Source organism: Schistocerca piceifrons, chromosome 3 (genome assembly GCF_021461385.2).
Source record: "Schistocerca piceifrons isolate TAMUIC-IGC-003096 chromosome 3, iqSchPice1.1, whole genome shotgun sequence".
In the NCBI taxonomy this organism is placed as follows: domain Eukaryota; kingdom Metazoa; phylum Arthropoda; class Insecta; order Orthoptera; family Acrididae; genus Schistocerca; species Schistocerca piceifrons.
In genome coordinates, this window is record NC_060140.1 from 158,311,774 (window position 1) to 158,330,934 (window position 19,161).

A 19,161-nucleotide genomic window follows, 5' to 3' on the forward strand; every position below is an offset into this window, starting at 1 on the left:
ATAGTTCCCGGAACACACAAAAGTTTCTTTATTATGCACTTCGCGACGATAAAAGAACTAAGTGACACCACAAGAGAAACTGTACTGAGATGCCGTAATCATGGGGTAGCGAGATGCGCATACACACATGGCGGTAGTATCGCGTACACAAGGTGTAAAAGGGTAGTGCAATGGTAGAGCTGTCGTTGGTACTCATATGATTCATGCGAAAAGGTTTCCGCCATCATTATCACTGCACGAAGTGATTTAACAAATTTTGAACGTTGAGTGGTAGCTAGTGCTAGACGCGTGAGACATTCCATTTCGGAAATCGTCAGGGAATTCACTATTCCGAGATCGACAGTGTCAAGAGTGTGACGACAATACCAAACTGCTGGCGTTACCTCTCACCGCAGACAAATAACCGACAGCCCTCACTTAAAACCGAGAGCAATGTAGCTTGCGTAGAGTTGCGCTAACAGACAAGCCTTAGTGCGTGAAATTTGACGTTAATCAGTTATGAAATTACAATGAAATCCAGGCCACAGACCGCTTACAGACGTTGATAAATATCAACGGCGACAGTTGAAAATGTGTGCCCCGACTGGGACTCGAATCCGGGATATCCTGCTCAAATGTAGATTGACTGGCGCGAGTAATGAGTGTAATGGGCAGGGGCACTACAAATGTAGTGTGTGGACAGTAAGTTGGAAAGTGGACCTCACGGGGCGTGGCACAGGTAAGTCCGTGCAGTCGTACTATCCTCTGTATCCCCGATGACTCAGTCGGATAGAGCGTCTGACATGTAAGCAGGGCGTCCAGGTTCGAGTCCCGGTTGGAGCACACATTTTCAGCTGTCACTGTTGATATTTATCGACGTCTATAAGCAGCCAATCGTTCAATTTCATTGTAATTTCACTCTTCGAGAGCTGCAAGATCATCAATGGTACCTGTTCTTTCAGACATGTCCGATAGAACAGAAACCATCTTCATATATTAATCGGCTATGATTCGCGACCAGAATGGTTGGACTTTAGACTACTGAAAAACCTTGGTCTGGAGAGATGAGCCTCTATTTTAGTTGGTAAGATCTGATCGTAGCTTTTGAGTGTGCCGCAGACCCCAAGAAACCATGGACTCAGGTTGTCATTAAGGCACTGTGCCAGCTGATGTATGTTGTGCTTACGTGAAATGGGCTGGTTCCTTTGGTCCTACTGGACCGAACATTTATTGGGAATGGTTGTGTTCGGCTATCTAAAGACCATTTTCAGCCACTCATGTACTTCATATCCCTAAAAAATTTCTCCCGAACAGGCCTTGAGGGTTCATCGGTACCGACCGGCCGCCTTGTCATCCTCAGCTCACAAGCGTCACTGGATGCGGATAAGGAGGGGCATGTGGTCAGCACACCGCTCTCTCGGCCGTATGTCAGTTTTAGAGACCGGAGCCGCTACTTCTCAATCAAGCAGCTACTCAGTTTACCTCACAAGGGCTGAGTGCACCCCGCTTGCCAACAGCACCAGGCAGACCAGATGGTCACCCATACAAGTGCGAGCCCAGCCCGACAGCGCTTAACTTCGGTGATCTGACGGGAACCGGTGTTACCACTACGGCAAGGAACTTTGGCCTTCATGTCCCTGAACAACGGTGGAATATTTATGGATGTCAATGGCCCATTTCATCAGGCCACAACCGTTCGCGGTTGGTTCCAAGAACATTCAGGACAATTCCAGCGAAGGATTTTCACATGCGAATCGCCCAACAAGAATCCCATTGAACATTTATGGGACATAATCGAGATCTCAGTTCGTGCGCAACCTGCACCAGCAGCACTTTCGCTATTGTGGACAACTTTAGAACCAATATGGCTCAATATATCTCCAAGGGACACACGGCTTATTGGGTCCATGTCTCATCGAGTTGCTGCACTAAGGCAAAAGGATGTCCGACAAGATATTAGGTTGTGTCGCATGACTTTTGTCACCTCAATCTATGTAATGGCAACTATACTGCAGTAGCGCCTACACTTCCTTACTATTATTATTATTATTATTAGTGGCAATGGTCAGACAAAATACTTTCGCAGCTTGAAGATTTTTCTGCACAATTAAGAAGTATGGAATCCTGATATCACGTGATTTAAAAATGACATATATAGTACATATATTTCAATTTGGTTGATTTTAAATGAGTCTGTTAGGTTTGGGTGAAGCAAGTGTCAGTAAGAAGAGGAGTGGTACAGGGGACTCAAGTTTTGTAAAAAGTGTCTACCTTCAACGTTGATAGTTATCTTCCCTTTCCGAAAAGGAGTTGTTGGTAGCACTGACGATTCATTGAGAATTGCTTCATCATCGTATGAGAAAGGATTATTTGAAATAAGCAGCTCAAACTGTGTCGTTGATCTGTATTAATTCATGATTAAAAAAACAGCTACAAAAAACAAAATGTCACTTATTTTTCATCATTTTAAAAACAGAACTGGTCAAAGAAATTTGTTTTCATTCTAAAGCTTATTTAGGCCTTATGCTGATGTTGGTGGGATTAGGGGTGGAGAGTTGGGGCAGAGGATGGGGTTCAATTTTATATCTGGTTGAACTCAGAGCAATGTTCGCAGAAACGACGGGAACCACTGCAGTATCTGATCCCAGGTACGCCTTGCAATCGAATATCTGATTCTGGAATGTCTGCCTGGTCATAATGTAACCTAACGTAAATCTTCCCGTATCCCGCAGACTTCGCCTCTTGCTATTCTTGAACACATTATTCGCTATTACTGGTAGATTCTATTACTAGTTAGTATTTTTTGTAGAATTTTATTAGGCTTTTTCTTCTGTCATTCTAATTACAAAGTCCATATTCTCCCGCAAGTCTTTCTTCTCGTCCTTCCCATACAAACTCATTCCAGTGCCCTATGACTTGTATTTTATCCCACTTTATGTAAAGAGTAACCCTTTCATTATCCTTATGTACACAATTCAGAAAAAGTTTTGCATCACCTCTTTTCCGAGCGTTCCGTAACCTACAAAAAAAATTTGAATAGAGAAACATAAACATCATTTCAGCCCTTTTAATTGCTCATGAAAAACCACACATTGCATTTTGTGCCACCACACAGTGAGTCCTTCAGATGTGGTGGTCCAGATTGCTGTACACACCGGTACCTCTAATACCCAGTAGCATGTCCTCTTGCATTCAACCATACCTGTATTCGTCGTGGCACAATGTCCCCAAGTTCGTCAAGGCACTGTTGGTCCAGATGGTCCGACTCCTCAACGGCGATTCGGCGTAGATCCCTCAGAGAGGTTGGTGGGTCACGTCGTCCACAAACAGCCCTTTTCAATCTATCCCAGGCATGTTCGACAGCGTTCATGTCTGGAAAACATTCTGGTCACTCTAATCGAGCGATGTCGTTATACTGAAGGAACTCACTCACAACATGTGTACGTTTTGGGCGCGAAATGTCTTCCATGAAGCCCATATGCTGCCTATATGGTCGCACTATCGGTCGGAAAATGACATTCACGTGTCGTGCAGCCGTTACAGCGCCTTCCAGGACGACCAGCGGTGTACGTTGACCCGACATAATGACACCCCAAAACAGCAGGGAACCTCCACCTTGCTGCACTCACTAGACAGTGTATCTAAGGCGTTCAGCCTGACCGGGTTGCCTTCAGACATGTCTCCGACGATTGTCTGGTTGAAGGCATATGCGACACTTATCGGTGAAGAGGTGATGCTAACCGTGAGCGGTCCATTCGGCATGTTGTTGAGTCCGTATGTACAGCGCTGTATGGTGTCGCGGTGGCAAAGATGGACCTCGCCATGGACGTCGGGAGTGACGTTGTGCATCATTCAGCCTGTTGCGTACAGTTTGAGTAGTAACACGACGTCCTGTGGCTACACGAAAATCATTCTTCAACATAGTGGCGTTGCTGTCAGGGTTCCTCCGAGCCATAAACCTTAGGTAGCGGTCATCAACTGTAGTAGTAGCCCTTGGGCGGCCTGAGCGAGGCGTGTAATTGTCTGTTACTGTCTCTCTGTATCTCCTCCACGTCCGAGCAACATCGATTTCGTTCATTCCGAGACGCCTGGACACTTCCCTTGTTGAGAACCCTTCCAGTCAGAAAGTAACAATGCGGACGCGTTCGAACTACGATATTGACCCTCTGGGAATGGTTGAACTACAAACAACACGAGCCGTGTACCTCTTTCCTGGTGGAATGCGTGGAACTGATCGGCTGTCGGACCCCCTACGTCTAATAGGCGCTGGTCATACATGGTTGTTTACATCTTTGGGTAGGTTTAGTGACATCTCTGAACGGTCAAAGGGGCTGTGTCTGTGATACAATGTCCACAGTCAACGTCTGTCTTCAAGATATCTGGGAAACGGAGTAGTGCAAAAACCTTTTGATAATGTACTTTCTCCATCACTTCATCTTCTGCTTGCGACGTCGGCGTGTATAATTATACTATTGTTGTCGGTGTTGGTACGCTGTTGTTGCTTACGAGAACAGCTCTATCACAGTAACTCACTCTCGGCACTACTTCATTTTCATAAAGAATTTTACTCTTATCTTACCATTTCACGCTGCTATTGATATTTCCCTGTAGTCGCCTGACTCCATTGATCACACTATATCTAGTTTGAGACTTCTGTAACACGTTCAAACAACTGATATTCCAAGCCTTGATTCACAGAAAGTTAATCTTTCATTGGATTTTCTCATGGTCACCTCTACCTTCGCTGTCTCCTCCCCGAGATCTGAATGAAAGAGTAGTGCGAAATCTTTTGCCAATGGAGAGATCATCATGACACTTTTTAAATCCTGTGGATACACATTGTATATACTGTAACGCAGTGGTTTCCATAGTCTTCTTCATTTAGGTGTAATATCCCAACCAAGGGCATGAGAATGCCGTGAACGTCTGCCCGCTCCTCCGCCCTCTTTGACAAGGCAGATTTCAGAATGAAGGTGAATTATTATGCCGTAAGTCTTCAGTCACCAATAGTTTGGATTTTTATTTAGAATTTAAGCAGTAACGAAGTGCGAACCCGGGAACCAGGACGTATTTCTTATTAGTTAATACCGCCACTCCTCAATCGCTTACCAACTCCATCTACTCTCCATAATGCCCATACTTTGGTAGGTACATATGTCTGCTGGTCTGCCATATATAGCTGAAGCCAGTGATTGAAGTAAGGGTACATATACTTCTATGTTTCACCAGTTGCGCGAAGTAGTCTTAGAATTTTCTACAACATTAAGATCCCAGTGATGTAGCGAGCCATTCAGCGTGTGACAGGCTCTCTAATTGTTTCTCAAACTAGGAACGTGAGATGGCAGTGTTGTGTACACAGTATTTGTCATCTTGGAAGACAACAGTCTCTAGAGTATACTCTTATGGAGAGATATAAGACTTCTGAGAGTGTTGAACTAAACATCGAGATTCATCATAAAATGTTTTACAAGGATGCGTGGTGTCTCTTCTATCGCAAATGTCCGAAAAAACAAATACCGTGCGGGATCCGCAGCTGTGATACACATTATGTAAACTGAAGGCGGGGGAGGGAGAAAGAAAAGGAAATGGAAGGACAGATGCGTCGGGATTATGTGCGGAATCACGGGCGACGAGGGAAAATGTGTGCCGGACTGTGACTCGGACCTCAGACCTCCTCAATCTTAGGCAGTTACATTAACAACTGCGCCACCTTTACTTTTTATTATTACTATTATTATATCCCACTTGTCGCGAGCGGTCGTCTCAATCACTACTGCTATTTTTTTATCTCTTTTACTGTCAGCCTGACTTGGTAGTATCATGAAACTTCAGTGGACCATACTCAAATCATCATGTAATATAAACTGCAAATAGGAGGAAAAATTAATTATCATAACAGAATATTAAATGAAAAGTGAAAGGAAAAGAAACCGAGAACACCTCCGACAAATCATCACCAAGCCCTCACGATACGTATCAACAGTTTTTTATACAGGGTGTTACAAAAAGGTACGGCCAAAATTTCAGGAAACATTCCTCACACACAAATAAAGAAAAGATGTTATGTGGACTTGTGTCCGGAAACGCTTAATTCCCATGTTAGAGCTCATTTTAGTTTGTTCTTCCACCTACGCTCAATGGAAAACGTTATCATGATTTCATACGGGATACTCTACATGTGCTGCTAGAACAAGTGCCTTTACAAGTACGACACAACATGTGGTTCATGCACGATGGAGCTCCTGCACATTTCAGTCGAAGTGTTCGTACGCTTCTCAACAACAGATTCGGTGACCGATGGATTAGTAGAGACGAACCAATTCCATGGCCTCCACGCTCTCCTGACCTCAACCCTCTTGACTTTCATTTATGGAGGCATTTGAAAGCTCTTGTCTACGCAACCCCGGTACCAAATGTAGAGACTCTTCGTGCTCGTATTGTGGACGGCTGTGATACAACACGCCATTCTCCAGGGCTGCATCAGAGCATCAAGGATTACATGCCACGAAGGGTGGATGCATGCATCCTCGCTAACGGAGGACATTTTGAACACTTCCTGTAACAAAGTGTTTGAAGTCACGCTGGTACGTTCTGTTGCTGTGTGTTTCCATTCCATGATTAATGTGATTTGAAGAGAAGTAATTAAATGAGCTCTAACATGGAAAGTAAACGTTTCCGGACACATGTCTACATAACATATTTTCTTTCTTTGTGTGTGAGGAATGTTTCCTGAAAGTTTGGCCGTACCTTTTTTTAACACCCTGTATAGCTTTCTATATTTTACTAATTTTTCAAATTTTTTATTTGTTTTTATTTTTTTAGTTTTTGTACAGAATCTAAAGTAGAAAGAGAATGAAACAGTTTATATTCTAAATAGCAAACTAAGAAAAATTCCAATTTGATTGCAAGGATAGTATAGGCTCATGTCTATATATAGTTTACGTATACAAATTTTACGACAGAACTGGAGCGATACACAAAAATAAAACGAGCAAGGAAAATAGGAGAGAAAAAGCTGAAGCAAATCAGATGCGAACATATATAACAAAGTAAACATCTATCACTAGGAAAATGAAATTAACGAACACCTAGTGCGAGCGAGTAATGAGTAGATGGGCAAATTTTAGGTACATTACGTATGCAGATTGTGGACAGTTGGAAATGTGGGTCTCATGGGAAGCGTGCAAGGGATAAGTTCCTGCAGTCGCGCTGTTCATACGAGTTCTCGCTGGCTCAGATGGATAGAGCGACTGCCATGTAAGCAGGAGATCCCGGGTTCGAGTTCCGGCCAGGGGCACACATTTTCAGCTGTCCCCATCGAGGTATATCAACAACACCTGTCGGCAGCTGACGGTTTTAATTAATTATCACTTCCCCTACCAGTTATATAGTTAGTGCGTTCTAATAGAGAAACAGACAGACACATCGGTTTTTACAGTTTTGTGTTTAGTATACATATAGCAGGTGTATGTCTAAAGAAAAAAAACACTTTGAATGTACGGTACCTAAGTAAATTTCAGTGTTCGCTATTTCTCTACAGTTACTATAAATGTCAGAAAATCTTGTGTACTATACGATTTTCCATTTTCGTTACCAATCTTAGTAGGTACTTTGCAAATGCAGGGCGTCATAGGCACGTTCCCAGTTTGAACGTTTCACCTATTCTGAATATCAATTATAGTGGAACATTTTCAGTAACACCTAAGCCATAAATAATTCTGTAGCAACTTTATGACTAAACTACAAAGTCATTTTCTTTTTCGTGTGTTGTGTAGTATAGGACAGAAACGTATCCATGTTGGGATGCAGATACTCTATAGGCAAAAAATACAGTAGTCTTTACTTCGACATACTCAATAACTGCGAAAATTTGTGTAATATCTTTCTGAAACCAAATACATTTCTAGTGTGACTTAGAGTTTTAAACGAATGTGCCATTCATTGATACAGTAGGTAAGAAGTAAACGTAGAAATTTTGAGTGGCCAAGAATGGATAGCAGTAATCTCAGAGTATATACTGTGTGGTGTCCAAAGGTACTGCCGCATTGTTAACGTCGATTTCCGTCAGATCACCGAAGTCAAGCGCTGTCGGCGCTATCGGGCTCGGCTTGAACTAGGATGGGAGACCATCCAGTCTGCCGAGCGCTGTTGGGAAACGGGGTGCACTGAGCCATTGTGATGCCAAATGAGGAGCTACTTGATGGAGGAGGGGGGGCTCCGGTCATGAAAAGTGATAACTACCAGGAGAGCGGTGTGCTGACCACGTGCCTCTCCATATTCGCATCCAGTGACACCCGTGATCTGACGATGACACGGAGGTCGGTCGGCACCCTTAGACCTTGAAGTCTTTTTCGGACAAAGTTTAGTTTTATATAGTGAGAGTTCAATTAGTATTCCACAGAAACTGTAAAACAATTTGCATGAACATAAAAATTACCTCTCTTGCTTTTTGTGCAGTCTAGGTCAGAAACTTATCCTAACACAATTTTAAAAGCACACCTGTGCAGCGACATAGCCCGGTGTATTGCCTTTTGGAAGAAAAGTGAATAGTTTCAAATCATGGTCCGACACTCGCACTTAGTCAGTCAAAAAGTTCGTAATTGCTTATATTCCGCTACACTGAACAATTAGTTGTAGAATTTCTGTACTGTCATATTTTAATATATAAAAACCGTAAAAACTGTTAAAGATAAGAACATAGTGCTGTGGACATTTCTGATATAACTCTAAAGTGACGTTACGAAATTAGGAGTGTTTCAGTGGCTGACCTTGTCCTCCTGCACCATGTTATGTGAATTATTTTGACTCACAAATTTAATTTGCATCGCTCATGCCCTTTTCCTTTTTCAGAGTGACAGACGGACGCCCTACGCCATTCTCGCAGCTCTGAACTTGGGGACAGCGTTTGCAATATCGTTCCTTCCAGAATCGGCGTTGCAGAGGTTACCAGAGTCATTACAGGATGCTGCCGTCTTCGGCAAAGACCAGAAGTACTGGAGCTGGAAGCCAAAACCAGCTCCACAGTATGCCATGGCATAAAATTATTTTGCGACTTCGTTAAACTATTCCGTCGTTTACAACTTTTTTGAAAGAAAAGTGCAAACTTGTTCCTTGTTCGTTAGCATAGCTGAAGACTACGCCAACATAATGGGAGAACGTGAGATGACAGTTGACTATAGGGCCACATCATTCAATAAAGATGTCGTGAAATATTTCTTCACACTGCACAAATGCTTCGTAATATCGTCTAATAAATATTCCTGCAGTGAAATAATTACAAGTTTCAGAAATTAAATAGTATCAGTCAAGAACAGTGTCAGTCTAGAATATTGCAAAATTTTGCATTATTTAACATAGCTGAAAATTTTCCCTGTATTATGAACACAGAACCACGTGTTGTCTTAGGAAGAAAATTTTGTTTATAATGCTTGGGAAGAACCAAAATGATATAATGTATTTACTGAAACGTTTTCTTTCGAGATGATTGGTGAATGTGTAATATAATATACCATTACGAAGTAATGTCGTTCATTAAGGACAAAATTATTTGAGCTCCAATGTCTCTCCCGTCATGTGCATATGTTAGAAGTACCTGACAAACATATTTAGTCTACAAAATACTATATGTTTGAAGACATGACACCGGTGGTCCGGGTTTTGTGTCTCCTGACAACGGAGTAGTCAAACACGGATAACTTTCTTACACAGGTAAGTAGGGGTAATAACATCGAACTTAAGTTATCGATGGGAATTATCGTGGCAGTCATCTTAATCGAAAAAAGGAAAAAAAGAAGGAAATCGCATGGACTGTATGGTATGTTTTCTCGATTTTTGTATCCAATTTGCCACCACTCTTGATCTTACATTTACACGTTGCTTGTAAAATTTGTACTTATTCCCGAAATGCCAGTGATTAGCACTGTAAATTATCAGGAGAGCGCCAGATTTGTTTTCTGTACACTAGTAAGTCTGGACCAAGTGTCTATATCCATGACGACTAACCTACGGCGCGATTGGCCACTTTATCTTCAACCAATAATTACCACAGGCCGACGAAAATTTTTTTAAAAAGCTTTTTTTACTTTGATAGCTGATCTTAATAGACTTTTATGAGCTGAATCCAAATGTAGCCTTAGTTTCTTTGTAACACCCATAGTTTTACAGGAATGTGCTTTTGATTATATAGTACAAAAAATCCTATGCTCTACGGTAAACTGGGAAATTAATGAAACGCTTTGTTACAACATAAGCGTGATTTGTATTTACAGTAAGCTACTTATAAGAATGATACGTGTTAATAGAGGTTTTACTTGTCAGCTGGAATTGGTATGTATGTTCTTTCTCTTTTCTCTTTGAAACTTCCTTTTTTGCTTTTTCTACGACCAGTCGCTTGCTGAACTCCTCAGTGAAATGACCAAAAGTTGTCACCCGTCATGTTGGTGTTCCAGCGACCTTGGTAGCATATCTCCGTCACTTTAATGTCCTAGTGAAAACCCTCTCCTTGCTTCTCAGTAACATCTCCCATATAGTGCGGGAAGTAATCAAGTTGACTGTTCAAAATGTGAACTTTGCGGCTCATTAAACATCCTAAAGCTTTAAACTTCTTAACCATTGTAGCTATAATAGAAACCATTCTCGGTCTTTTTCATGTCACAAGAACTTTGTGATGACTTGCATAAATGATATCCATGCTTTTTCTAATTTAAGGTCGCTGTGGATTCTAAGTTAATACCAAACATGAATTTTCTAATGTCTGGTCCGACAAAGGCGCCTTCTTTTAATTTAGCGCTGAAAGGTGGGGAAACGTTTGGCAGAGATACTTACAACATGGTTCATCTTAAGGCAAAGCCTTTACAAACTGTTTCATTAGGCCTGACATTATATGCACAGGTAGTAGGAGTAGGTTTTTTGTGTCTACAGGATTTTTGTGTAGAATGTTCTTCTCACCTAGTTTTAAAGACTCCCTCACAGGCCAGTTCTTTCTGCACCAGTGTTGATCCCTAGCCCTACTGTCTCATTCACACAAGAAACATGGAAAAATGGTAAAGCCACCTTGATGACCAAGGAGCATGCATGTTACCTTTAGGTCACCACATATCATACATCCATAAGCAGAATAGTCTATTTAGCACTATTTCTAGGTTTTCTTAGCTGTCTTTCATATGTACAGAATGTCCAAAAGGTATAGATGCGTGCTTGTTGCCATTGTGTAATAAAACAGCCTTTAAACTAATTTTGGATGAATCAATAAACAGCCTCCAGTCTTCCTTTTTGTATTCAATACGAAACTTATTCATCAGACCAGGAATGTCTGAGCAGTACACTAAATCACCTTCCTGTCGAAATACTTGGTAAATTGCTGCCCTCTCTTTCTATACACGTATACGCTGGTTCCAACTGACAATAAGTTCTTTTATTTTAATCTAAAGCCAGGCAATTCGCTAACCAAATTGTTAAGCTTGTTCTGAGTAAACAGTCTGGGCTCTAGACTTTCTGTATTACAATGCAATTTATCATCATCTGGTTCATTTACATCAGAAAATACTTCTTTTGGAATAGAATTTAAATCATCCGGTAGTTCAGTAACCGGCATATCTATACCAGGCCCTACTGGTCAGATGGCAGATGATAGGTTAGGGTAGCTTATTACCTTCTTGTTTTTCGAATTATGACCAGCAATATAAACACTGCAAATGTAGCAATCATCAGAATAATTTCTAGGCTCTCTCCATATCGTAGGAACTGTAAAGGACACTTTATCAGATCTTCAACACACACCTGACACACCTTAAGTGGCACCTAAGGTTTTTCTTGATCACTATGTTTAGATCCAAAGTATGATAGGTAAACATTTTTCACAAAGTCTCTAACGTTTCTTTGGTGTTTTTTAATCATAACTTTATCACAAATACAACAAAAACTGTCAGCAGACAACCACAATCGGACATTGTACTGAACATATGTACAGGAAATGGGAAAATGAGGTTAGGTTGACAGAAAAAAACGCTATCTGTTAACAAAAAAATTGAATCGACCTCTTTTTGCCAGCAGATGTTTTTTAGCAGTGCTACCAACGACATCTACATTCATTTCACCTCCTTTTCAAATTATTTTAACTATATAAAAGGTGTTAAAATATTTAAAAATCGCTTAATTTTATAAATTTAACTGTAAAATATGAAGAAATGGTGGGTGATACATTTTTTTAAGTATCATATTTGGATTTACCACCCTAAATAAACATAAGAATAAGGTATTTTCAGCAAAAATATTTTCCATCGTTGACCTGTGTTACCTTCGTGCAACGCCATTTCCAAGTAAATAATACGTGTTCTATAAAGCTCTTTAAGCTACTGTAAGAGATAAACACTAGAAACAAATAATAAAATGTCCAGTCCATTCATTGTCGATGTTGAATGATATTTTAATGCCAGATCATTAAGCCATAATCCTTTAGGGAAATTTCAGATACTACAGTTGTCACCTATTTGTTCATAACTACAGGCTTCCCTACAAAAACAGTTCAAAACATCAGTGATAGTATCTACAGTCAATGGTACACGATATCGGCCTGGAGGTTTGATGTGTAAATGAACAACGGCTTCACCTTATAAACATAAGAAATTATTCACCTCATCGATGACAGTATCAGTAGAGAACCATCAGCAGTTGCTTTAGGCAGTGGAGAGACAATAAACACCTGATGTTGGTAACGTGTGGATGGGTGAATGTAACATTAACAAAGCTTTAGAGAAAGCTGGCCTACGTTTCTATCATACTTTTGGTGTAAAATTCACTCTGGCAGTGTCATAGTTAGCTCAGCTGTATTCCATGAAGATACTTTTGCTATAACGCTGGAAGAGGAAGCAGAAAAAAGTTACAACATTGTGCTAGCTAATTTGTATGTGATTACAGAGTTAGTGCATCTGCATTCTTCAGAACGTTTGTGAAGTATCTCCATTTCAATACTAGAAAATTAAGAGATGATGGAAGTTTTAGAAGATTCGATTCATGATAGCAATGAATAAATGATATAGAATACATACTGGCTGTTGTGGAAATGACTTCAGTTACAATGTTATCCTGATTCTTGGTTTGCATCATGTCATGGGTAACGTACAGGTTTAGGACTTGAAAGGTGAACGTGGGGAAGTTTTGTATATCGGAAGGACTAAATTATTATTATTGCTCGATATACAAAGCGAAATAAGGAGTAAATGTTAACTAACCCGTATTTTAAAAATCATATCCATTAAAATTTCGCATATAATAGACAGTCACTTGTATAATCTTGCTTAAAACGTACATTCACAGCCTGTGTTTAGCCGGTGATTTTACATTTTTATGATTTTTATGATGTCCAGTGTGAGGACATGCACCATGTAACTAATAATAATTCTTGACACGCATTTCATGTTGAAATGTCGATTGAGTGCTGTTGAGAGGTACTCAGTCGTTTCATAACTAGGCAATACTGACTCTGCATTTGTGACGCAGTAATTGCTACATCTGTTCGACGATTAGAGAATATTTAGGCTAAAATACTCGTCAGACGATATTCCATACACATGCGTCCCTTACACTATACCGTGCGCCGGATCCTATCGACACTTGATGACCGCGGTCGAGGACTGTGTTATTTCACCGCGTCTGGTAAAACGACAGACGGGGACAAGTTCTTGCTCGGCAGGTCTTCCACTGGAGCTCTTTTTTGGTACACCACCTTGTGTGGAAGAGGACAGACAAGCCACACACTGCAGTGGACAGTTTATACCGGCTGCTTACCAGGGTGTGAGGTGCATTAATGAGCGGTGTTACTAAACAGTTTCGTCCGGCAGTGTTTTGCGTAGCTTGCATTGAAGATTTCTGCCAGGAAAGGCTTTAAACCCGTCGACAGGTTGCGGAGACAGTTTCAGTGGTGATTTACGGCCATCTCGCGTACGAAGCAGGATTGTGTTGAATCTGGAATGCCTTCATTTGTTAATATGATGCAGGTCGTCTTGCTCTTGGCGGTACCTGGTTTAACTATTTTGACAATGTCAGCACTTGGGCGCTAATTGAAGTATTTCTGTTGAACGTGGTTTCAATTGCCTTCCTTGCGGTGGAATCAGTTTGTGTTCTGGTTAGTTTCCAGAACTGTATTAACGTAAAGTACGAACCAGCTGCGTAAATTGGTAACATTTGTGCCTTCACATTATGATGTCCACTGTGGGGCCACGCACAACTTAGCTAATAATTACACCCGACACGCATTTCATGCGTTAATGCCCACTGATTGGTTATTTCTCTCATATATCGAAGTGTATGCCATGTGTGTAACTTTCCTTTCTGTGTAATGTAGTCAAGTGACACACTGGGGCTAGTAGCTTTTGTAACTTCTAAGGCACACACATACCACCTGTTTGGAGGGAGCTTACTTGGTGTATTAATTAGGCGCTCCTGCTATAAAGGAACAGATTGTGAATCGATATTACCTGTGACACGTGTCTGTCCATCGTTCCTGCCAGTATCCATGTATTTAAAGCTGTTATCGAAATTCCATGTCGGCCGGGGTGGCCGAGCGGTTCTAGGCGCTACCCTCTGGAACCGCGTGACCGCTACTGTCGCAGGTTCGAATCATGCTTCGGGCATGGATGTGTATGATGTCTTTAGGTTAGTTAGGTTTAAGTAGTTCTAAGTTCTAGGGGACTGATGACCTCAGAAGTTAAGTCTCATAGTGCCCAGAGCCATTTGAACCATTTGATTTGAAACTGCTCTTGCTGTAATCTTAATTGTCATGAACTGTACTTTAAATTCCATTGGCTGTTGATTCAGAGTGTTAAATTAACTGGAATCTATGTTTTTAAAAAAAATTATACAAATTTTCCTCTTTGAACAACTCTGGAAAATTAAAGCAATAATGGTATTAAAACCTTATTGTACTGCAGCTCAAGACCTTTCATTCCCCTTCTCCATGCAGGTGCTACCATTATAATTATCTTTGCTTGCATAATAGTATATACGAAGGACGTTTGGCCAACTTTGGAAATTAGGTTAGTTGAGTTTTGTTGTTTGGTACCGTTCATTGGGTGGTGTTACAGGTTATTCTGCTATGAAGCAAGGAGAACGCGCAAGTGATTGTCATTTCCTATTCAAAATAGGAATTTGTCCAACATCGAAGACTTTCAACTTTCAAGTCTCTGAGGGGTGCGAGACGGAACTAGCACAGTGTTTGTGAAGCATTTTGGACTGCCTGTTACAGCTGGGTAAACAGGACGTAAACGAGGTAGGTTCGGCTCCTCATCTGTGCTCAGAATACCTTTCCACTTTGCTAACTAGTATTGAGTTTTTGCAGGACAACTGCTCTTCCTGTTAGCACGTTTTTCATATTTAAGCTCAGTTAGGCCTCTTGACTAATCATGTCCAATATCTGCTTCGGATTAATACGGCGTATGTGCGTATTCTCATTGGAGAAACATAGTAGGGGGGAGAGAGACTGATGGAACTTCGTAAATAGACCAATGGCTTGCTGGAAGCGTCGGTAAACGGTGTTAATCTAAATGTAGACGGCAGGGTTCTGACGAAATGTGGTGGTGAGGGAGTGGAGCACTGCTTTGACATGCTTCGAAACCTGACAGAGAGGAGTACGCTGTTTTTGTGGTTAACACTTAGGTCACAGCGTCAAGCTGACGTCTTTCAATTATCGCACCTGCTCATATTTCGAGTGCTTTACGCTCTTGCTAGGGGTCGATCGAGCAGACTTGCTGAGTAAAGTATCCGCAAGCAGGAATCTCTGGACAGATTGCGTTGAATGATTTTTCACTGAAACCTCTCGAGCAGATGCAAGAATGAGTGAAATAATAAGTATTATTTTAGAGTTATAGGAAGGAATGAAAATTTTATTCATTGGTTGGAAAATATCCGAGGACCTAAGGCCTGCGCTGTGTTTAGCAATTGTAGAAAGTTATAACAAAATTGTGAGAGGCATGCAGCCAGAGTGCAGCTCACGAAGGTTTCGTGAGTCGGTGGTCTCTCTGGGGAGTTTTCGTGCAAAGGTGGACAGTGGATGACGATAGAGTATGAATATACAATGTCTAGGCCGTTGAATCTTGGGTCGAACGAAGCAGGCTAGGCCTTTTCGCACGGATAATTGTTGTCGATGCAGCTTTCGGAGGCAGACACCTAACGATTGTAAATTTTGCAGAAGATATTCTAAGAACAGCCGAAGGCATCGGCAAAGCAGTGGGCCACCGATGTGTTGTAATAAGCTATTGGATTTGAATCCAGCCTTCCCTTGCTTTGCGCTACTATCAAATACGTCCATAGTTTATTGCATTCGGGGAGTAGGTGTTCCTTAACGGATTATAATTTGTAATAAAGACAAAGGTCTATATGAAACTTCTAACTTTCGCAATCTGTTAATAAGAAATTAAAATAGGGGATGACATCAGAAAAAGACCTTAATCAGACCGTCTTAAGTCGCAGAAGGCCCACGACACGTTAAATTTGTTGGATCAATTACCTGACGTTTACTGGCTAGCCGTCACAAACAAGAGTGAATATGACATTCACTTAACGGATCAGGTGTCAGTACAGCAGTCGCCTAGTAGTCTATCCCCACTGGAGTTGAAGCAGATTATCAACCAGGTATTAGAGAATGAAGTCATTAAATCACGTTCTTTGCCTTATGAGCCTTATATGCTTTTATTTCCTATAGGAGAAAGCCAGGGATACTGACCGGTAGTAGGTTATCGGGTATTGAATCAGTTGTATAGCCGGATTTACACAACTGCATTCCTTGGTTTATTTCATATTGCTGGATTTGAATCAGGCTCCTCATCACACATCTCTAACCGAAATATTTAATCCCCTAATAGCTTTCAGTACTGTCTAGTCTGTTAGAATTTACTAGACCTATTTGACTTGACAAGTGCCTTTGCAGTGCTATTCTGTTTACTGGATTCCATCTTGGAAGATTTAAATTTTATTTCGATTATGTGGTATTTTAAAGTCGGACATCTTCAGTGCATCCAAATCACTTAAGGCGGATTTTCGAGCTCCTAAGCGAGGCCAGTCTCACAGTAAAGCCAACTAGCACTGATTTAGCTCGTCTGTAAATTTCTTGCCTGGGAAATTTGGTTTCAAAACGAGACATTAAAATCACTGAAGAGTGAAATGCATGATAGAGCAGCCAAGAAAAATAAAGAGGGAGTAGCTCGATTTATCAGGATGATTAACTTCTTTCACAAATTCTTCACAAGGTGCACACAACCATCGGCACCGTCAGTGATATCTGTAGGAAAGGAAAGATTCTTTGTTGGTTTGAGAGCCGTCAGGCGGCGTTTGGAAAGATAAATCTGGCTTTAATAATGTGCCAGTCCTACTGGATTTTGGGAAGGAATTTGTTCTACAAACAGAAGCATTCGGTGCCTGGGTCGCTGCAATTTTGTTTCGGGATCAAGAGGGACAACGTCCGTCAATTGCGTATGGAGCTAGGTCCTTGTCCATTCATGAACTGCAATACTCCGTTTACGAACAGGAAGCTCTCAGTTATTTGGATTATAGAAATTTCAGTTCTGTCTCGAGCATTTTTGCTTCATATTTGAGACCGATAACCAAGTACGAGTGCTGGCGATACCCCAGAAAACAGCAACGGTAACCCATATGTTTGTTTTTGAACTTTCAGTGAGAAAACCGAGAAGACAGTCCGTTTGTCAGATCTCATGTTTGCATTTAAGTTTTCATTTTGGCATATTAAAGGTTCTGATAATCAAGTGGCCGATGCTTGAAATCGTATGATCGAAATTGTACAAACAGTTACTGACGTACCGGGAAAAAGAGAACAGGTTTCATCGAATGTTGTGAGCCTAACAGAGATCCACTCCTTGTTCGAAAATTTATAGGAAAAACAGGATTAAGATGAGGTCTTATGGGCATTTGGAGGCAATTGACGGAAGGCGGCTCGTTAAGAGGATAATAGCTCATTAGAAGATTATTGTGCAAGCTGAAGATTTTTTTAACACAAGTAGCTTGTTGCAGCAGATTTAATTATTTCTATCGGTCAATGTGTGGGGGACACTTACGGAACTATTACAAAAATTAAGTAGCTTCTGTTTTGGGCCAGATTGAAACCTGATGTGGTACAATTAGTCGCTCAATGTTTGGAAAGTAAAGAGGCAAAGAGGAACCCTAACATCTTTAGAAGGTTCTTGAGTTCTAAGCGGGAACAGATATCCATAGAAAAGTTGTTCGTCGACTACTTCGGGCGGTTTCCCCAGACCAGGAATGGGAATCTTGGTCGTGGTAGACGCCTTTAGCCATGTTCTCCGTATTCCTCCTAACAGGGGAATAACCACTGCTAAAATTATTTCCTGTTTTAGCCCACTAATGACGGTGATGTGTGACAACGCCCCTACATTTACTTCTAGGGAGTTCCACAAATTTTGGATTGGCAATGTGATATGCATGTCACCACAATTCCCTACTACCCACAACCCTTGTCTGCAGAGTGGGTCAATCATAAATTAAAATCTCTTCTTATCATATTCCACAGAAAGCTGGGAACTGCTTGGGATATGTCTTTGCCATGCATTCGGCTGTCTATGTGACCCACAAGACTATTCCATCAGGTCTGATGTTCACGAATCCGTTTAATTCTACAGTAAAATGTAAGTGGAATATGAATTATACGATTCCGAAGATCACTGATGCCGAAATATTAAAACAACTGGTCTAGGGCAGTCAGAAACATTCGGCTTCCACTCTGGAGAGAGGCTCCATATTATAATCAGGCGAGACAATCTGCCTCGGTGGTATTCGGAGATTTACTTTGGATCAAAGTTCTTATGACCAAAGTAAGGGTGGCGAAAAAGTGCAAGGGAAACCACTTATGAATATTGTTGGTTACTATTAAATTTTCAAGGTCGTTACAAGTATTACCTTTGGGTGTAAAGCACGGCCGTGGGAAAGATACAAAGAGTTCATTTAAGACTAGCTATAGATGGAAGAATTCAGACTTAGAAGGCGTTTATACTGATGCCCTTCCCCACGTATCACACTAGGATGGGAAGGCTGAGACACGTACTGGCTCCTATCGATACCTGATGAGACAAAAATCGGGTTGAAACTTCCTGGCAGATTAAAACTGTGTGCCGGACCGAAACTCGAAAGTCTGAAAGGTAGGAGACGAGGTATTGGCGGAAG

At 41.2% G+C, this 19,161-nt stretch overlaps 1 protein-coding gene across 1 annotated transcript in view; it reads left to right on the top strand.

Moving 5' to 3' along the window:
* The window catches only part of LOC124788477 (carcinine transporter-like), a 114,400-nt gene extending 105,382 nt beyond the window's left edge, over positions 1-9,018 (top strand). The window contains exon 8 of the mRNA XM_047255747.1: positions 8,830-9,018. Coding sequence (XP_047111703.1) covers positions 8,830-9,018 — 189 coding nt within the window. The remainder of the gene's footprint in view (positions 1-8,829) is intronic.
* The last annotated feature ends 10,143 nt before the right edge of the window (positions 9,019-19,161 follow it).